Here is a 19006-nt window from a genome sequence, read left to right as displayed (position 1 = left end):
TGATTTGAGTTAGGGATTTAAGAAAGCAGTAAAAAAGGAAAAGTTTAGTGCAAGGAGTCTTAGATAACAAGATGACTTACGGTATTATAGTGTAAAGAGGCATGGCAGAGGGAACGGAAGTAGAGGGGAAACACAGGCATATAAAAGAGCTTAGGGTGCGAAATAATGGCCTACAGCCCGCAGTACTATTGAAATATGAACAGCCTCCCTTGGTGCTATTCGAAGAAGACTGTAACCCCCAATGACAATCCGCAAATCTCCCGCAGAATGGCAGCTTGACAATGTCTCTCGCCTTCTACCCAACAAACAACCACGAACAGGAATAATGACGAAATTGGTATTATGTAACTTCCCTGCTGGCAAGAAGCCAGAGACATTGCCATTTTAACTAGAACACGCAGAAAATTGTAATTTTCTCTGTCATTTGAAGAATAAGTAAAAAAAATTATATACATAGAGAAAGTTGTTAAAAATGAAGAGACGTTTCCATACAGGCTATGGATTTTACAGAAAATCAATAGTATAGCAGAACATTTTCAAAAAATGTTCCAGTTTTCGCATAAAATCCCAAGCTCTTCAGTGATTTTTAAAATACATGCATATCTAAACGTACTCCTGGATGAGTATACTCTAAATGTGAAGTTTGGTCGAGATCTATCCAGCTGTTTTGCCACGCTGGTGGAACAGACAGACAGATGCGAAAGCTAAAAACCACTGACATGGTGTTGAGTTGAACTAAAATGGATAGAAATCTGAAAATTTGGAAAATGAAGTGAAATTAAGAAAGCAAAACCCCTACTACTTTATTTATAAAGATATAGATCGCTACAAAACAGACTTGCGTTTATTAATATAGATGACAGATAAACATGGGCACCTTTATAAATGCAGAACTCCATTTTGAGATTTACTGCTCCTAAACAATACATCATATCGACAAACGGATTGTGCCAAATTTGAAACCACCCAGCGTGGACTACTCAGGGAATTTTGAGAATTTTTGACTTTTCTAGCAATCCTGATATCATTTGCTACTCTGGTACTAAGCTTTAAGTCTCTGAAATGCAAAGAAATGCCTCATTAATTCATGTCTTTTTTCATTTTTATACATTTATATATATAGATTGCTCCTAATCAACCTGCATTCATTAATATATATATATATATAACCCATAACCTTTGATGCAGACTAGGCCAGAGTCGAAGACCTATGAGATTTTTTGATACATACTGAACTGCATGATAGACAGCGGGAGCACCATTTTAATAAATTTCTTCACTGAGATCACAGTGACCAGGTGATATTTTAGCCACAATAGGAATTAGAAGCAGAAATTCCATAAACCTGAAGGAGGTTTTGTTAAGAATTAACCAAGGAAACTTTATGCCTAAAGTATCAGAAGAAGAGAGATTTTGGAGATGCACGCCAAGCTCAATATGGTACTATTAAATCATCCTGGATAGAGGTAAAGTTTTGCCAGCATTTAAATATGTGTCTTGCTGAGGCATTGGTTAACCTGGTGATATACTACTTGCCGTCACGTGCTGATACCTATCCGCTACAAACGCAAGCTTGTTCGAGTTTCTCCGATTGTTCTCAGAGAAGCTTTGCTGTGTGTCGTCTCCTGTCTGTTCCCAGCAACCAATCAGGAAGCATATAGTAACTGACTTGGTCAATCAACTATGGCCGCCAAATGCCTAATGGCAGTGTGCTCATGGCTAACCTGTGACAATGGGTAACCTCACAATGTATCAAATGTTCTAAAATTTGTGTCGGCACGATCTACGTAACATGCAACTATTTGGACAGCTGCCAGCGATGTCTTTGTGGGAATCAGTCTGGGTTACATCATTAAGTTGACCCATTGTAGTTGTCTGACCACCCCATGGCCCTTAATCGAGGAACAGTATGCATCAGCCCTGAGGTAAGTTTCTACGTGTGCAATGAGTACTTTTCCAGAAGCCAACACATGTCCACAAGAAGATCACCGCCACAAAGTCAATCAAAAGGGTACATACATGGTATGTATTGGCCAGGCAGAGAAGCCTGTTGTAGAGAATGATCATCAAGCTACTTTTTGATGAGATGCGCATTTGTAATGAAAAACATTTTACACCTGAATCATCTGACAGACAAGAGAAATTGTGAAACACCTGACTTCAATAAAGATTAAACGTAAAAATAAACTTTTGTCGCCAGGCTAGCTTGGTGCAAATCTCCAAAACAAACAACACTTGCATGTTAATGATACCATTCCAGGGCCTCAAACCGGAAAAAAAATTCTTACTCTTCACACGAAGACAGATATGAAGTCCAGGTAAAGCACACGTGGTACTGGCAGGCTTTACACATGGATGCTGTATACACTGTGTACTTATGAGGATGAGGTGTCTTTGATTAGAGTGGAAAGGAAGTGAGAACCATAACACTGGATTCTCAAAAACTTTATTACAGGAAGGCCCACGGTGATTACACAAATGATCCCTTGTTGACATATTATTTTGAAGTCTGTACAATATAATTTTGACAAGATACGGGCTTCAGTAAGGGACTTCAGTAAATTTGCAGCGTTTGTAATTATCAGACCGGGCAAAGCCAAATATGACAGGATATTCTTAAATCAAATGATGCTGAATCTCTAGATTTAGTACATCATCTACGAACATGGCTTCTTCTGTGTGTTACTGTAGGATCAAACATATTTCTGGGAAAACTGTGAATGCTTTCGAGCAGATAGTTGCAGACCACATTCTTTTTTACAATCTGCTTTACAATTAAGAGATGAAAGTATATGATTTTCCACCTGTTCAATACAAATTGAAATGTGATATACACTGAAATGTCACATTTTATTCATAAATATTAGGGACCGGTTTCGGCATATCTATGCCATCATCAGCCTAAAGTTAGATACACAAGAACACAATCAAATTATACATGTCAATACACAAATAAATTTTCTGACATATTGGTAGTTCATAATAGCGTTGATATAAACATCATTTTGAATGTATAAAAACTTTCAAATATACCTCTTATAAAATTTATGATAAAGGTAAAATGATCTATTTACAATTTTATGATATCTATTACCTAGTAAAGTTTTATGTTACAGTTGTGTGTTAAAAACAAAAGATGTCTTTTAAAACACCTCTGTCTGAACAGCTTATACACCTAATAAAATTTGGGGTATTGACATTCCTATAGTATTAAAATTTAAGACGTTCTTATCACGTAAAAATACTCATGTAAATAAAATTAGTAACAGTGTTCAGTATTGTTACATTGTAGAAGGGAATAGCTGTTTGTTATTTAATGTTTGTTAAAAATAGTTCCTCATTAGAATATAGGCGGTAAGCCATGTAAAATTGAGACCCAAATAAATCTATTTGAGATTCTATTTCAAAATTTACTTTCTTTTGCGTATTTTTTTACGTTATATTTATACAGTTTTCAATCTTTTTTACGTCCGTTTTGAAACAAGATCTCTAGAATTGCATTTCACCACCTGATGACATAGTGCTTTGTGAACTCGTACTCGTCAAATACGGCCTCAGCCACTCACATGTTCTTTGTACTCCTGAGGTTTAGAAACTTAAAACCATCCAGCAACCTGACAACTAAGCTGAAAAGGGAGATGGATAGGCTAAAGTTAGATGTAGTTGGCATAAGTGAAGTACGTTGGCAGGAAGAACAAGATTTTTGGTCAGGTGAATACCGAATTATCAACACAAAATCAAACAGAGGAAATGCAGGAGTTGGTATAATAATGAATAAGAAAATAGGGCAGCGGGTAAGCTACTACGACCAGCATAGTGAAAGAATTATTGTCGTCAAGATAGACACCAAACCAATGCCCACCACAATAGTGCAGGTCTATATGCCTACTAGTTCAGCGGATGATGAAGAAATCGAAAGAATATATGAGGAGATAGAAGATTTAATACAATATGTAAAAGGTGACGAGAGTCTAATTGTGATGGGAGACTGGAATGCAGTGGTAGGCCAAGGAAGAGACGGTAGAACAGTAGGAGAATTTGGATTGGGACAAAGGAACGAAAGAGGAAGTCGGCTGGTTGAATTCTGCACTGATCATAATTTAGTCCTTGCCAATACTTGGTTCAAACACCACAAACGACGGCTGTATACGTGGACGAGACCTGGAGACACTGGAAGGTATCAAATAGACTTCATTATGATTAGGCAGAGATTCAGAAACCGGGTGTTGGATTGCAAAACTTTCCCAGGAGCAGACGTGGACTCTGACCACAACTTGTTGGTCATGAAATTCCATCTGAAGTTGAAGAAATTGAAGAAAGGAAAGAATGCAAAAAGATGGGATCTAGAAAAGTTGAAAGAAAAGAGTGTGAGGGATTGTTTCAAGGAACATGTTGCACAAGGACTAAATGAAAAGGCTGAAGGAAACACTATAGAGGAAGAGTGGAGAGTCCTGAAAAATGAAGTCAGTAGGGCTGCTGAAGAAATGTTAGGAAGGAAGAAAAGATCAACTAAGAATCAGTGGATAACTCAGGAGATACTAGACCTGATTGATGAATGACGAAAATACAAGAATACTAGAAATGAAGAGGGCAGAAAAGAATACAGGCGATTAAAAAATCAAGTGGATAGAAAGTGCAAGATAGCTAAGGAAGAATGGCTGAAGGAGAAGTGCAAGGATGTCGAAGGCTGTATGGTCCTGGGAAAGGTAGATGCTGCATACAGGAAAATCAAGGAAACCTTTGGAGAAAGGAAATCTAGGTGTATGAATATTAAGAGCTCAGATGGAAAACCACTTCTAGGGAAAGAAGACAAAGCAGAAAGATGGCAGGAGCATATCCAACAGTTGTATCAAGGTAAAGATGTAGATAATTTGGTTCTGGAACATGAAGAGGCTGTTGATGCTGATGAAATGGGAGACCCAATTTTGAGGTCAGAGTTTGACAGAGCTGTGAGTGACCTAAATAGGAACAAGGCACCTGGAATTGATGACATTCCCTCTGAATTACTGACTGCCTTAGGAGAAACCAGCATGGCAAGGTTATTTCATTTAGTGTGCAAGATGTATGAGACAGGAGAAGTCCCATCCGATTTTCAGAAGAATGTTGTTATACCTATTCCCAAGAAAGCCGGTGCTGACAGGTGTGAAAACTACCGCACCATTAGTTTAGTATCTCATGCCTGCAAAATTTTAACACGTATTATTTACAGAAGAATGGAAAAACAAGTTGAAGCTGAGTTGGAAGAAGATCAATTTGGCTTCAGAAGAAATGTAGGAACACGTGAAGCAATCCTGACTTTACGTCTGATCTTAGAGGATCGAATCAAGGACAAGCCCACGTACATGGCATTCGTAGATCTAGAAAAGGCATTCAATAATGTTGACTGGACCAAGCTATTTATGATTCTGAAGATGATGGGGATCAGATACCGAGAACGAAGAATTATCTACAATCTGTATAAAAAACAGTCTGCAGTGATAAGAATCGAGGGCTTTGAAAAAGAATCAGCAATCCAGAAAGGAGTGAGGCAAGGCTGCAGTTTGTCCCCTCTCCTTTTCAATGTTTACATAGAACAGGCAGTAAGGGAAATCAAAGAGAAATTTGGAAAGGGAATCACAGTCCAAGGAGAGGAAATCAAAACCTTGAGATTTGCCGATGATATTGTTATTTTATCTGAGACTGCAGAAGATCTCGAGAAGTTGCTGAATGGTATGGATGAAGTCTTGGGTAAGGAGTACAAGATGAAAATAAATAAGTCCAAAACAAAAGTAATGGAGTGCAGTCGAACGAAGGCAGGTGATGCGGGAAATATTAGATTAGGAAATGAAGTCTTAAAGGAAGTAGATGAATATTGTTACTTGGGTAGTAAAATAACTAATGATGGCAGAAGTAAGGAGGACATAAAATGCAGACTAGCAAAAGCAAGGAAGAGCTTTCTTAAGAAAAGAAATTTGCTCACTTCAAACATTGATATCGGAATTAGAAAGATGTTTTTGAAGACGTTCGTGTGAAGCGTGGCATTGTATGGAAGTGAAACATGGACAATAACTGGCTCAGAAAGAAAGAGAATAGAAGCTTTTGAAATGTGGTGTTACAGAAGAATGCTGAAGGTGAGATGGATAGATCGAATCACGAATGAAGAGATGCTGAATCGAATTGGCGAGAGGAGATCGATTTGGCTAAATTTGACGAGAAGAAGAGTTAGAATGATAGGACACATCTTAAGACACCCAGGACTTGTTCAGTTGGTTTTTGAAGGAAGTGTAGGGGGTAAGAACGGTAGGGGTAGGCCAAGGTATGAATATGACAAGCAGATTAGAGCAGACGTAGGATGCAATAGTTATGTAGAAATGAAAAGGTTAGCACAGGATAGGGTGGCATGGAGAGCTGCATCAAACCAGTCTATGGACTGATGACTCAAACAACAACATCAACGCTATTATGAACTACCAATATGTCAGAAAATTTATTTGTGTATTGACATGTATAATTTAATTGTGTCCTTGTGTATCTAACTTTAGGCTGATGATGGCATAGATATGCCGAAACCGGTCCCTAATATTTATGAATAAAATGTGACATTTCAGTGTATATCACATTTCAATTTGCATTGAACAGGTGGAAAATAATATACTTTCATCTCTTAATTATAAATCTTTTTTTCCATACGGACCAATTATGAAATTTTTAACATTAAATAATCTGCTTTACGTCGCACTGACGCAGATAGGTCTTGAGGCGACAGTGGGGTTCGATCCCTCTATCTCCTAAAACCAAGCCCTTACGTGCACCGCAAATTCACTCTGTTAGATAATAAAAATAGGGATGAAAAATACCACAGCAGCAATGAAAGACTGCAGACGTATTTCAAGGATGCTCAAAGGTAATATAAACAAACCTACTTCAGAAATATCTTCATTTACATATGATGCTTTTTAAACAATTTATGTAACAAAGTTCCTGATCATTTCACTTCACTCTAACCACTAGCTTTTTTGAGATATTACAGCTTAAAGGTAATCCTTGTCTTTGTTGGTGAGATGTAGTGTTTACAGTGCACTCTGTCTTCTGGTATGGGCTAGAATGAATTTACTTTCATTGACCTGTCTCAGTCTCATCCATGGCTTTGAAAGTGACTGAGGTATAAGTAATGCTAGTAATACCATTCCTTATGCAGCCAGTCCCTGTTATGAATGGTGTGAAAATATCACTCATAGGATCGGTTGGTGCATGCATTTCAGTGGGCTTGGCAGACTGATATGTAATAGCAACTTCTGGCTCAGTAAGGAAAGCAATGGGAAACTACCTCACTCCTCATTTCACTAGAACACCTTTATAGTGATGCCTAGGCTATGTATGACAGGTGCTGGTGGAACTGTGGAGGATTAAACCAGCCTTTGGGATGAATACTCAACATACATACAAATGTAATGCCTTAAACAAAGAATTAATTAATGGTCAGTAAAGAGAGATAAAATAACCCACAACTGAACATGGCAGCGCGTAGGTAAATAAGATATTCCATACTGTGCAGGATTAGTGGTGTACTTACTTGTTTTCTTCTTTGATGTTTGGAACCATTTCATGTTTTTCTAAAAACAATTCCTCCTTAACGTCCACGGATGGCTATAAGTAAGAAATAATGGAAGGAGGTTACAGTGGCAAAACACCAAAATATAATAAACAAGATACTGCTGACAAAATAATTTTCCTATTGGCACAATAAAATTTTCACTAATTTATCTTCCCATGTAAAAATATATGAAACTAACTGTATGATGAAACAATCACATGATGGAACTTTTGTCCACCCCTAACACAGTTCGTAGATTTTGAGGCATGCCTCGCTATGGCCCTTTACAATTTCATATTTTTTGCATTATTGCTTATCTTGATGTGATCTCCTCCTGCGGGTATAAACGAGCACTTACAACTACTGAAAAACTACTGAAAGGTATACAAAGCCTCAATAGTGTGTCTCCATAGAGCTAGTTACCAACTCTTGAACTTGAACTCTTACATGACTCCCATTGACATTTCCCTTATTTTTCACTGATTTGGAAAAATGTATAGTAGAAAATTTGTCAGGAGTTATTTTCATGCAAAACCAACCATATTACGGATACACAGAGTTTTATCTTTCAGGCCACACGTGGTAAATAGGTAAGATCCTACTCAACCTTATTCTAATCAGAATTACCAAGTGTAATCCATTTTCTCATGATGTTGAGGGAGACATCGAACTCAACATAGGTCATTATAATTATGGCAGTGTTCTTGTGAAAATATGATATTAATTGAGCAATGTCTCACTTAAGAACAATGTTTGCATATGACATGCTCGATCAAGTGAAAAATGGCCCATTTTCTCACTTTCTACGAACAGCAGTATGCTGGTGTTCTAACAATGCCAATGACCCAGTGAACACTGATCTGTTGTTTTCTGTTAAGTATGTATAATCCTCATCCTTATCTGTCCCTCAGGGTAGGAATCGAATATCTGGTATACCATGCTGAACCACTAGTTATATTAACATGCATGAACCAGAGTAATGACATGATGAAAAGGAACATTATCTCCTTCCACTGAAGATGGCTGTTCTACTCTGGACACAGCAGTAATCCCAACTATTGGAGATGAGTGATAACAGAAGAGACAAAGCAAATTACAACAAACAACATTCAGTGCCATGTTATTGTTGACTGAGGCCTTCACACTCAGTTTTCTTCTGTCTCTGTGGCATAAAATATCAAGTAAGTCCTTCTTCCTCATTTCATGACTCCCCATTCTTCAAGCAATCATTCCTTTATATTTTCTCATTCTGATAATCATCCTCACAATTTTGCTTGTTGATATGGGCTGATGACCCTGCAGTTTTCACCATAAGAGAACTACATCAAAACCCACCAACAACATGATTGTACAGTATTTCCATGTTAGTGATGCTTGGCGTTGATATCAACAAAGCAACGAAAGTCTAAATTAATGAATTATATTATCATAGTTGGTACGATAAAACTGTCTAAGGGGCCGATGACCTTCGATGTTAGGCCCCTTTAAACAAAGAGCATCATCATCATCATCAAAACTGTCTAAGGCAGAACTGACTGGAAAACATATTCTCTATATCATTTCTTATCACTAGGACCAGTAATAACATACAACTACGCATGGGACATTACTAGAATATTTGCTAATTCTTTTAATTGTTCTTTTCATTTTATTTGGAATCCTACATTTTCATGAATTTTCATCAAAAATTGTGATATATATCCACACATAATTTCATATTTCTGGTATCAACCTATTAAGAGAAAATCTGCATGCACCTAGAACCCAGGCTGTATCAGATTTGACCCATCCATGATAGCAATATATCTATTCGTACAACTTTGTTTTGTGTGTCTTTTGTATCCACCTGTTTTCTCAACAATCACACTACTCTGTGTCACAACTGGGCAACTAGGCATGCCAGATGTGCAGGAGGAGAAGCAGCCCCTGATATCAGTTATATTATTCGTGTTTGAATACACCGAGTGTTGACAAAATCCTTCTTTGCAGCTTCGTGATGCAGTATCCATATGCAAATTTTAGTAGTGACAAGGCTATTTATTAAGGCTGTGCATAGACTAATGAAAGAGCATTACCGACACCCAATAAGACATTTCGGACTATAAATCAGCGAGGGAACCTTAGAACATTACGTCTGATGAAGAAATATACCAACTTTCAGATTTTGCCAAGGATACTGAAATTTTATTATGAGATGTTATGACCTGGGAAGTTGGTGTAGTGAATGATGTTATAGTTGGTAGACATTTATATCCTAATGTGTTTAAAGATTGCCATGGTCCCACTCCACATTTAAAACACTATGTGAACGAAACTTGCATAAGTGCTTGGCAAATGATAAAATGTTCAAACATGTTGCGTTGTGCACTGAGACAGAGGCTTTGAACATTTAAAACCAGAAATATTTTTAAGTGCATTGTACAGAGTGGTGACAAAGAAGCAAAGAGCTTAGAAATGGATTGACCATGCTCAATGAAGTGGGTAATTCAATTTTTGAAGGCAACAGTGGCACGTGACAGATTCAGGAAAATAATGTGATTTTTGAGATTTGATGTTGAATCTATAAGGTCTGAAAAGATAAAATAAGTTAAATGTTATGTAATTTCTTTGGAAACACAGAATGTAACTATATACCAGTCTCATATACAACTACTGATGAGCAACTCTCTCCTTCTAAATGTTGCAGCAGATTTACACAGTTCATGGCTGCAAAACCAGATAAATACAGACAAAAGAGTGTTGAAGATTCTTATCTTGCACGAGATCACACTAGACCCAACGGCAAGAAAATTGGTGACTCTGCTGGAAAGAAACTGAAGGGACCTTACATGTACAAAGGAAGAAATACCACATGCGACAGTTTCTTTACCTCCTTGCCTCTAGCTGAAACCTTGAAAACTACCCTTGTCATTACTATGAACACAGCTTGTACGGAAGTACCAGTCTTTGTCAAAAAGAGGCAAAGAAGAACAAAGATGCTCCACTAATGATCTAATGTTCAAACAGAGTATTGTGAAAAGAAACAAGTTTTTATAACAGATCTAAGTATGAACTTGATGTGGCTGATCAAATGTCCCATAAGTACAATTTAAGTGATGGCCAGTTCACATTATACAGTTTATTGGATTTGGCAGGAATAAATTCTCGAGTGGTGTACAATGCACAAAATGAGAGTAGAGAATTCATTCTGCAGCTGGGAGAGGAATTAGGGTGGTAAACATGAGCTGATGTCCCTGACAGACAAGAGAAGCGCACTGGAAATGTGTCATTTGTACAGTGCTACGTCTGCAGAAAAAGTGTTCGTAGCCAACTACCACATATGCTTCTCATGTGACAGTATGTGGTAAAAGCAGCAACGTGTGTTTGTATTGTATTTCATGCTAAGTTTTTCATTTTCTGTTTTAAACTAAATATGTTTCTCAAAAAATGTAATAAATACTGATCAATAACACCATTCCTCTTCAAAAGTCACATAAGAGGAAGATGGGTCTTAACTGACCCATGAGCCATACTGCCACGGTTCTAGTGTTAAGAATTAAAGTTTACGGCTTCCGCTAAACTAACATTTCACCCAGCATGAATAAAATTATTTATAGGTTACACTGTAGCTCCCTGTTCTCGAACTTAAGAAAATGTTTTTCATTAAATAATGTTCCCCATTTCCTCACGGCTCATCAATGATTCTAAATTCCTCATTTGTGAGTCATTCATCCAGCATAACTTTAAGCCCTTCCCCTCCATTTCTTTCTGGACAGGTTTGCCTCTTCAGCTCTATTTGAAAATCTGCCAACAAAAGGAAAAGTGACTGCGCAATCAAATAAAACAAATACAAAATAAATATAACACATTACTCAGGTGCTATGTTCAGCATTTCTATCAGTAATTGTGCTTTGTATAGAACTTCTCAAAACACTCGCCACGACGTAATCCAGCCTTTCTTCTACATGCATTAGAGAAAAACATTATCTCGTGTTGTTGACATTTCACTCCTTGGTCACCCTTTACTTCTTCTCTGTTAAATCACAATAAATGAAATGCGAACGATCCTTTAGACCATTTATGGGCATAACCTTCTGAATGTTTACATTGGCATACCGTTTAGTTCCATGCAATTTCCATCAATAACACGTCAGTCAGGAATAACTAAAAATAATAAAAGTCCCTCTTAGGTTTAATCCCATGGTATGGATTATAGCTATCTATACCTGTGAATGGGATTCATTTGAGTCAAAGTCTGAGCCTCGGTAATACCTCCAGTCATCAGCAGAGGTACCACCACTGTCATTTTGTATAATTTTCTCACTAATGGAGTCATCACCACTGAATTCACTAACACAATCTAATTCTGCAATAACATCATCACCACATCATTAAAAATTGCTACCACTGTCTCTCAAATCAATATCAGTTTTGTCTAAAAGACTTGCTAATTAATTTTCGTGCTCCTGGAACAACTCCATGTTCCTAAGCAATGTCTGTTTACACATGCTGCTAAGTAATGTCTGTTTACAAACTTCCACGGTCATCAGAGAATCCTCCAGAAAGTCTGAAATCAAAGATATTTCAGTAATACAGGGCTTCAAATTGTCGTCAACAGATTGCAGTAGCTTACTGTATCTGTGATTCATGCATGTGTAAACTGACAAAGGAGTTATACAGAGAAGAACATCATGTTGGGCATCACCAGACATAGGAACTGTGCGGTAAAATTTTGTTGTCATGCACAGCCCACTCAGTACTTCTAAGAGTTAACAGATTTACTGAGCATATCTGCATACAATGCTTCATATTTATGCTTATATTCTCATGTCATTATCTGAAGTACCCCACACAAACGACCTATGTATTATCCGCGCACTTTTTAGTGATAGATTTTTGTACTCGTTGGAGAAGTAAGAAGGGTTCCGGTAAGTACTGCCAACTGAATGGAAATGAAATCTGAATTGAATCGATAATATGATCGATCGATATGAATTTTATAAACCTTTATTATTTTAAGCAAACAACTGTGTCACACACACAATATTTAATACTATATAACATTTCCCGTTGCGAAAAGTGTTCCTAGCATGAATTCTATAGTTTAGCTTTGCTGTGTAAACAACAACAGTACGAGTACTTAAAGTGTACGCCAGATGGCGCACAGCGATGATAAGCGGTTCTTAGTTTGTGTTTCAAAGGTTGCCAATACGAATCTCGAAGATAACCAAAGTCGACCGCTTCAGCACTAGGGTGTAAATCTATCACTAAAAAGTGCGCAGATAATACATACATACATATATCTTCATTATATACCATTGTTCTTTCCAGTACTCAGTCTGCAAACCTCCAAAAATCTACTAAACGCTGCCACAATCTTTTATTTGTAACTAGTTCTGTGGCCTTATTCAGTTCTGTATCTCTTATTTTTAAATAATTCGAAACTGAGTCTACTCAGTGTCGTCTTGGTCTCCCTCTACTTCTCTTACCCCCATAACACAGTCCATTATTTTCTTAGGTAACCTATCCTAATCCATTCACCTCACAGGACCCCACCACCAAAGGTGGCTTATGCGTACAGCTTCATCCATAAAGTATCTTCCTGTCATTTTTCTCACCTATTTGTACCAACAACTATTCTTGCTACTTTCAAATCTGATACTTCTAACCTATGAATAAGATATCACGAGTTCAGCCATGTTTCACTCCTGTAAAGCAAAGTTGGTTTGAAAACAGACTGGTGTAAAGTTTGATTCGTCCAGGAGCTATCTTCCAAATAACAGAATACTGTTGATCACAACTGCGAGGTCTTTGTATTAGCTTTGCTGTAACTTAATTCAATCTCATGAACTATACTACTATTCTGGGAGAACACACATCCTAAATACGTAGAATTATCTACGTGGTCCAGCTTTGTATCCCCAACATGACAATTAATTCTCCTGGATTTCTAACCTACTATCAATTTAGTCTTGGAAAGGCTAATTTTCATACCATACTCATTGCAACTATTTTCAAGTTCCAAGATATTAGACTGCTTCCTACATTTTGAGCTAACTGAATCCTTCCCTGCCACTTTATATCTTGTAGCAGATGATCCATGTAAACTACGAACAGCAAAGATGAAAGATTACAGCCTTGTCTAACCTCTGTAAGTATCTTGAACTAAGAACTCATTCTAACATCAGTTCCCACTACAATCCAACTGTCAACATAAAAGCTTTGATTGCTTTTATAAATCTAACAATAATCCCTTCATCCCCCAGTACAGCAAACATCTTTTCCCTTGGTCTTCTGCCATACACTTTCTCTAGATCAATAAAACATGCACATAACTCTCTATTCCTCTTGTAACATTCGTTAATTACCTGGTAAATACTGAAAATCTAATCCTGTGGTCTGAAAACCACACTGGTTTTCATCCAATGTACTCTCAATCACTTATTGAACCCTCCCTTCCAAGCTGCCAGTGAACACTTTGCCTGGTATACTACTCAATGAGATACCTTAATAGTTGTTTCAATCCTTCCTGTTCCCTTGCTTACAGACAGGTGCCATTACAATTTTTGTCCAATGAGATGGTATCTTACTAATACTCCATGCTAATCTTATTACTCTATGAAGGAATTTCTTCTCTGCCTTCACCATCTTCAGGTCTAATTTCATCTATTCCAGCTGCTTTATGGAAATGGAGTTTATTTACCATCCTTACCACTTTTTCAAGCGTAATTTCACCTATATCATTGCCCTCCTCCCCCTTGAGCTCAGTTGTTTGTGACATCACCTAGAAGATTTCTTTTTATGCTGAGATTTTCAAAATATTCCTTCCACTATCCAGTGATTCCCTGGGATCAACTATGCGTTCACCTGAATTACCCCAAACACTATTCATTTTTTTTCCCTCCCTACCTAAGATTCTTTATTACTGTCCAGGAAGGTTTCCCTGCTGCCTGACCTAGCCTTTCCAGGTTATTACTAAAATCATTCCACAATGTATTTTTGGATTCAACAACTATTTGTTTTGCTCAGCTTCTTTCATCTACATACAAATCCCTGCCTGTAATAACCCTTGTTTGGAGCCATTTCTCATATGCCTTCTTTTTACGTTTACAAGCTCCTCTCAATCATTCCACCAAGCACACAGTTTTTCCTAGGCATTCCCTTGCTCTTTTCTTTACAGCATCCCTAGATACCGGCCATTCTCTTTCTATATTCTGAGCCTGCTTACTGTCCACTGTTTGGAACTTTTCGCTTATCATATCCATGTACTTCAGCCTAATTTCTTTGCCCTGGAGATTTTTTATGGGCTCATTTGTCTGCAAACAGATTTCACATTCTCTATCCTAGGCCTGGAGGTACTTGGTTCATTACAGATCACATAGTGGCCTCCATCACCGAAAAATCCCTTTGAAATCCACACATTCCTAACAGATTTTCTGAATTCAAAGTCAGTTAAAAAAATAGTCTATTATGGACCAGATGCCCCTACCCTCCAATGTGTAGCAGTGAATAGCCTTATTCTTGAAGAATGTATTCATAACTGCTATACCAGTACAAGTCCAGGAAACACTTCCCATTCCTATTAGTTTCCATATCTTCCCCAAATTAACCATTTACCCTTTTGCATCATTCAGATGTATTTCCAAACCTCACTTTGAAATCACCCATTAGCCTTATCATTTCCCTGCTATTGGTTTTGATTATGATGTCACTCAATGCTTCATAAAACTTGTGAACTTCATCCTCATCTGCACCCTCACATGGTGAATGCACCGAGACAATTCACGTCCTAATTCATCCAACTGCCAAATCTACCCACATCATTCGCTCATATACGTGCCTAACAGAAACTATGTTGCATGCAATAATATTCCTGATGAACAGCCCTACCCGACACTCTGTCCTTTCCTTTTTAACACTTGTCAAGTACACTTTATAATCTCCCATCTTTTCCTCATTATCTCCCCTTACCCAAATACCATTTGCTCCTAGCACATCCAGATCCATCCTCTTTGCTGGCTCAACCAGTTTTACTTTCTTCCATAAGCCCCATTAATATAAATAGCTCCCCATCGAATTCCATTTCGTTCAAGTTGTTTCCAAGGAGTCCCTCACCTGCCAAATGGCAGTAGGACATGGTTATTCCCAAAGGTTCAAGGCTTCCTAAAAATGTTCTGAAATCGCTGAGTGAAAATTGTACAAAGCAGGATACTACCCTTACTTATACACAGTCGAAGTGAGAATCTCTCCTCTAATGGGATAGGGACCACAGGTGGATGGTATAGACCTCACCACCAGATCACAAGAAAGGCCATGACACAGAATATGTCTTCAATGCCCACTCCTTTTCCAGAGCAATTGTTATCCTGACTTTCAGGACCACTTACGAGGCCACTCAGCCAATCCCCATGGTTCACGAACTAGGATGTGACTACAGTAAACCATACCATGAACCATTTCAAGCTACCTAATTAGAAAAACTACTACTGACATTTAGCCTGCAAATGTATGGTGCTCAAACTAATGCAGAATGTCAGTTCGTATGCATCACTCGAACAAAACTAATTTCAATTCACATTCTATGACAATGAGAAAGTTCAAGAAACATTCAGTACCATGGGATACAATAATCAAACTCCCCTATTAGGGGAGTGTACGAAAGTGCCAACAATTAATAAAATATCATTCTCGCAACAATATTACAAACATTGACTATCAAATCTATTCATATAAAATAACATGTCCTGACTGAATGATTCATCATTACAGGGCCAAAACCACTGGACATAACGAAATGAAATTTTGGGGATACATTAATATTTGAGTGTAGGTGCTCACTAAGGGAGGATTTTTGGATATTCAATTGCAGAGGGGATGAAAATGGGGTGTACTATTTAAATGAGTATAACTATATCTCAAAAACTTAAAAGTTTACGGATGTGAAAATTGGTATTTGGACATTCCATTAAAAATAATGAAACATGTATTCTTTCATTGTCACAAATCCACTTACGGGGGTGAAAGAATTGAAAAATTAGATGAATTATTTTTATGAGGATAGTAATATTAAAAAAACTAAAGATGTTACAGAGGTGAAAGTTGGTATTTTGAATCTTCTTTAAAACCAGAAGCTCGGAAGGGGTCAAAATGACACTCACCTTAATTTTTATTTAATAATATGTGCATTCTTGTATGATTTTTCTTCAAATACCATGACTTTTAATTGTTTTTTTAAATCATGTTTATGGTGATGTATTGCATTCAGCAAAATAGATACATTTTCATTAATTTTTGATATGACATACGCTGGACAGTGGTAGCGGTCATTTTTACACTTGCACAATTCGTTATTACAACACAGCAGTTTGCACTGTCATACAACAGTATGTACCAGGCCTGATTTATTGGCACTATTGAGCTCTTTGCTACGATGTTACAAGAAACAGACTCAATTGGTGGGGACAATCAACACCACAGCTACAGGTCATTATCCACATGGTTAAAATGTAATGAATACTGTTATTAACAACAACAATTAAGAAGAAATTATTTATTGTTTACCTATTCAATACTATCCACCTTTTGGTGGTTACAATTTCATACAATCATATCTCTTTATGGGACATGTTTTGCTCACTTAACGAGCATCCTCAGCCTTAATCTTATATTAAAATGATGACCTTGAACAGTAGTGAACATATTAAAAAGTCAATTGTCAGTATTAACGTTACTATAGTCTCTAAAACTAACTTACATTACATCTAAAAAAGAAAACATTGAACACTTCTTAAAAACATGATAACATGAGTGATTAAAATTACTTGCGTCTGAAACTAATAACAGATCTTCATCGTACAGGCAGTAGTAAGTTTTGAAATCTGAAACAGTTCCAAGGTAAACATCTTTCTTACGGAAACGAAATTGAATACAAAACTTATATGATGTGGTGTATCTGGGATAAGTGTATTAAAATACAGTGCCATAATGATGGATTGTGAATACACTACAATTCATATTGACTTAAGACACAATTGGAAGAATGCAGAAAAAGTGCGGATGCCAAAACTAGGACCCAGTTGAAGTTGCTGTCAAACCTGTTTTCAATGTAGATGATAGGTTGTGATAAGCATTTTACGAAGTATAAAGCTTTGTGCTTGACCTCTAAGTTAAACGGATGGTGGGATTTTTTATTCAAAATGTTAGGTACTACCTACCGGTCTGGAGTTGTTAACATGTGGTAATTACTCATGTTATCATGCTTTTAGGAAGTGTTCAGTGTTGTCTTTTTTAGATGTAATGTATGTGTTGGAGACTATAGTAATTATAATACTGACAATTGGCCTTTTGATATGTTCCCTAATGTTCAAGGTCATAACTTTTAGATTAAATTAAGGCTGAGGATGCTCATTAAGTGAGCAAAACATGTCCCATAAAGAGATATAATTGTATGAAACTGTAACCACCGAAAGTATTGAATAGGTGGACAATAAATATTTTCCTATTAATTGTTAATAAGTGGTATGTTCCAAGCTGTCAGTGGACAGATGGCATGGAATGACATTAGTGGATGAATGAGTTTGAGTGGTTAAAAGTAGGAAAGATTAAAATATGAAGGTAAAGTTGGAATTCAAGAGGACAAATTGGGACAAATATTCATTTATAGGAAGGGGAGTTAGGGATTGGAATAACTTACCAAGAGGGATGTTCAATAAATTTCCAATTTCTTTACAATCATTCAAGAAAAGGCTAGGAAAACAAGAGATAGGGAATCTGCCACCTGGGCTACTGCCCTAAATGCAGATCAGTAGTGACTGATTGTATATGTCAAAAACTTAACATGTTATATATGTGAAACTTGGTATTGGAGAGTCCTTTAAAAATACAGGAACATACATTTTTTGTGTTTGGAAAAGGCATATAATGGGGGGTAATGAAGTGAAAAATTAGTTGAATTTTTGTATGGGATATTTATATCTCAAAAACTGACAATGTTACAGATGTAGAAATAGGTATTTGGAATCTCCTTTAAAAATAAAGAAACATTAATTTTTTGTTTAATTTTTTGACTTGAGACAAGACTGTTTTTCACTTGTACAATTCTATGTCACATGGTCATCTTAGCCCCTGAAGCCAATACCACAAACGTGGTTTACAAAGAGTTTCTGGGGTAAATGAAACTCAATTTCCAGTGAGTTTTTATCCTTTAGAGATTTTCAGATGTCCTAGTACAGTACCACAGAACGATTACTTTGATCAAATTACGAAATCCACGTGACACTAGAGCATAGCCGATAACTGCTAGTGCTGGAATTAAAAACAAATGTGTGCTAGATTAACATAGACTATCCATGTGAAGAATATGAAGTGCAAATTTGTCTGAAGATAAACCTTCATCCAAATTAAGCCCATTTTATGATACATTGAATTTTCTGAAGCCACGGCTCAGTGAAATAT

At 37.0% G+C, this 19006-nt stretch overlaps 1 protein-coding gene across 2 annotated transcripts in view; it reads right to left on the bottom strand.

Moving 5' to 3' along the window:
• Window positions 1-19006, bottom strand: part of LOC136866930 (zinc finger protein 724) — an 83958-nt gene that overhangs the window by 48531 nt on the left and 16421 nt on the right. For both annotated transcript variants that reach the window (XM_067144020.2, XM_067144021.2), the window contains exon 4: window positions 7553-7626. In XM_067144020.2, the coding sequence (XP_067000121.2) occupies window positions 7553-7626 (74 nt within the window). The remainder of the gene's footprint in view (window positions 1-7552; window positions 7627-19006) is intronic.

Source organism: Anabrus simplex, chromosome 3 (assembly GCF_040414725.1).
Source record: "Anabrus simplex isolate iqAnaSimp1 chromosome 3, ASM4041472v1, whole genome shotgun sequence".
Classification (NCBI taxonomy): Eukaryota; Metazoa; Arthropoda; class Insecta; order Orthoptera; family Tettigoniidae; genus Anabrus; species Anabrus simplex.
This window is presented reverse-complemented; position numbering and strand designations above follow the sequence as displayed.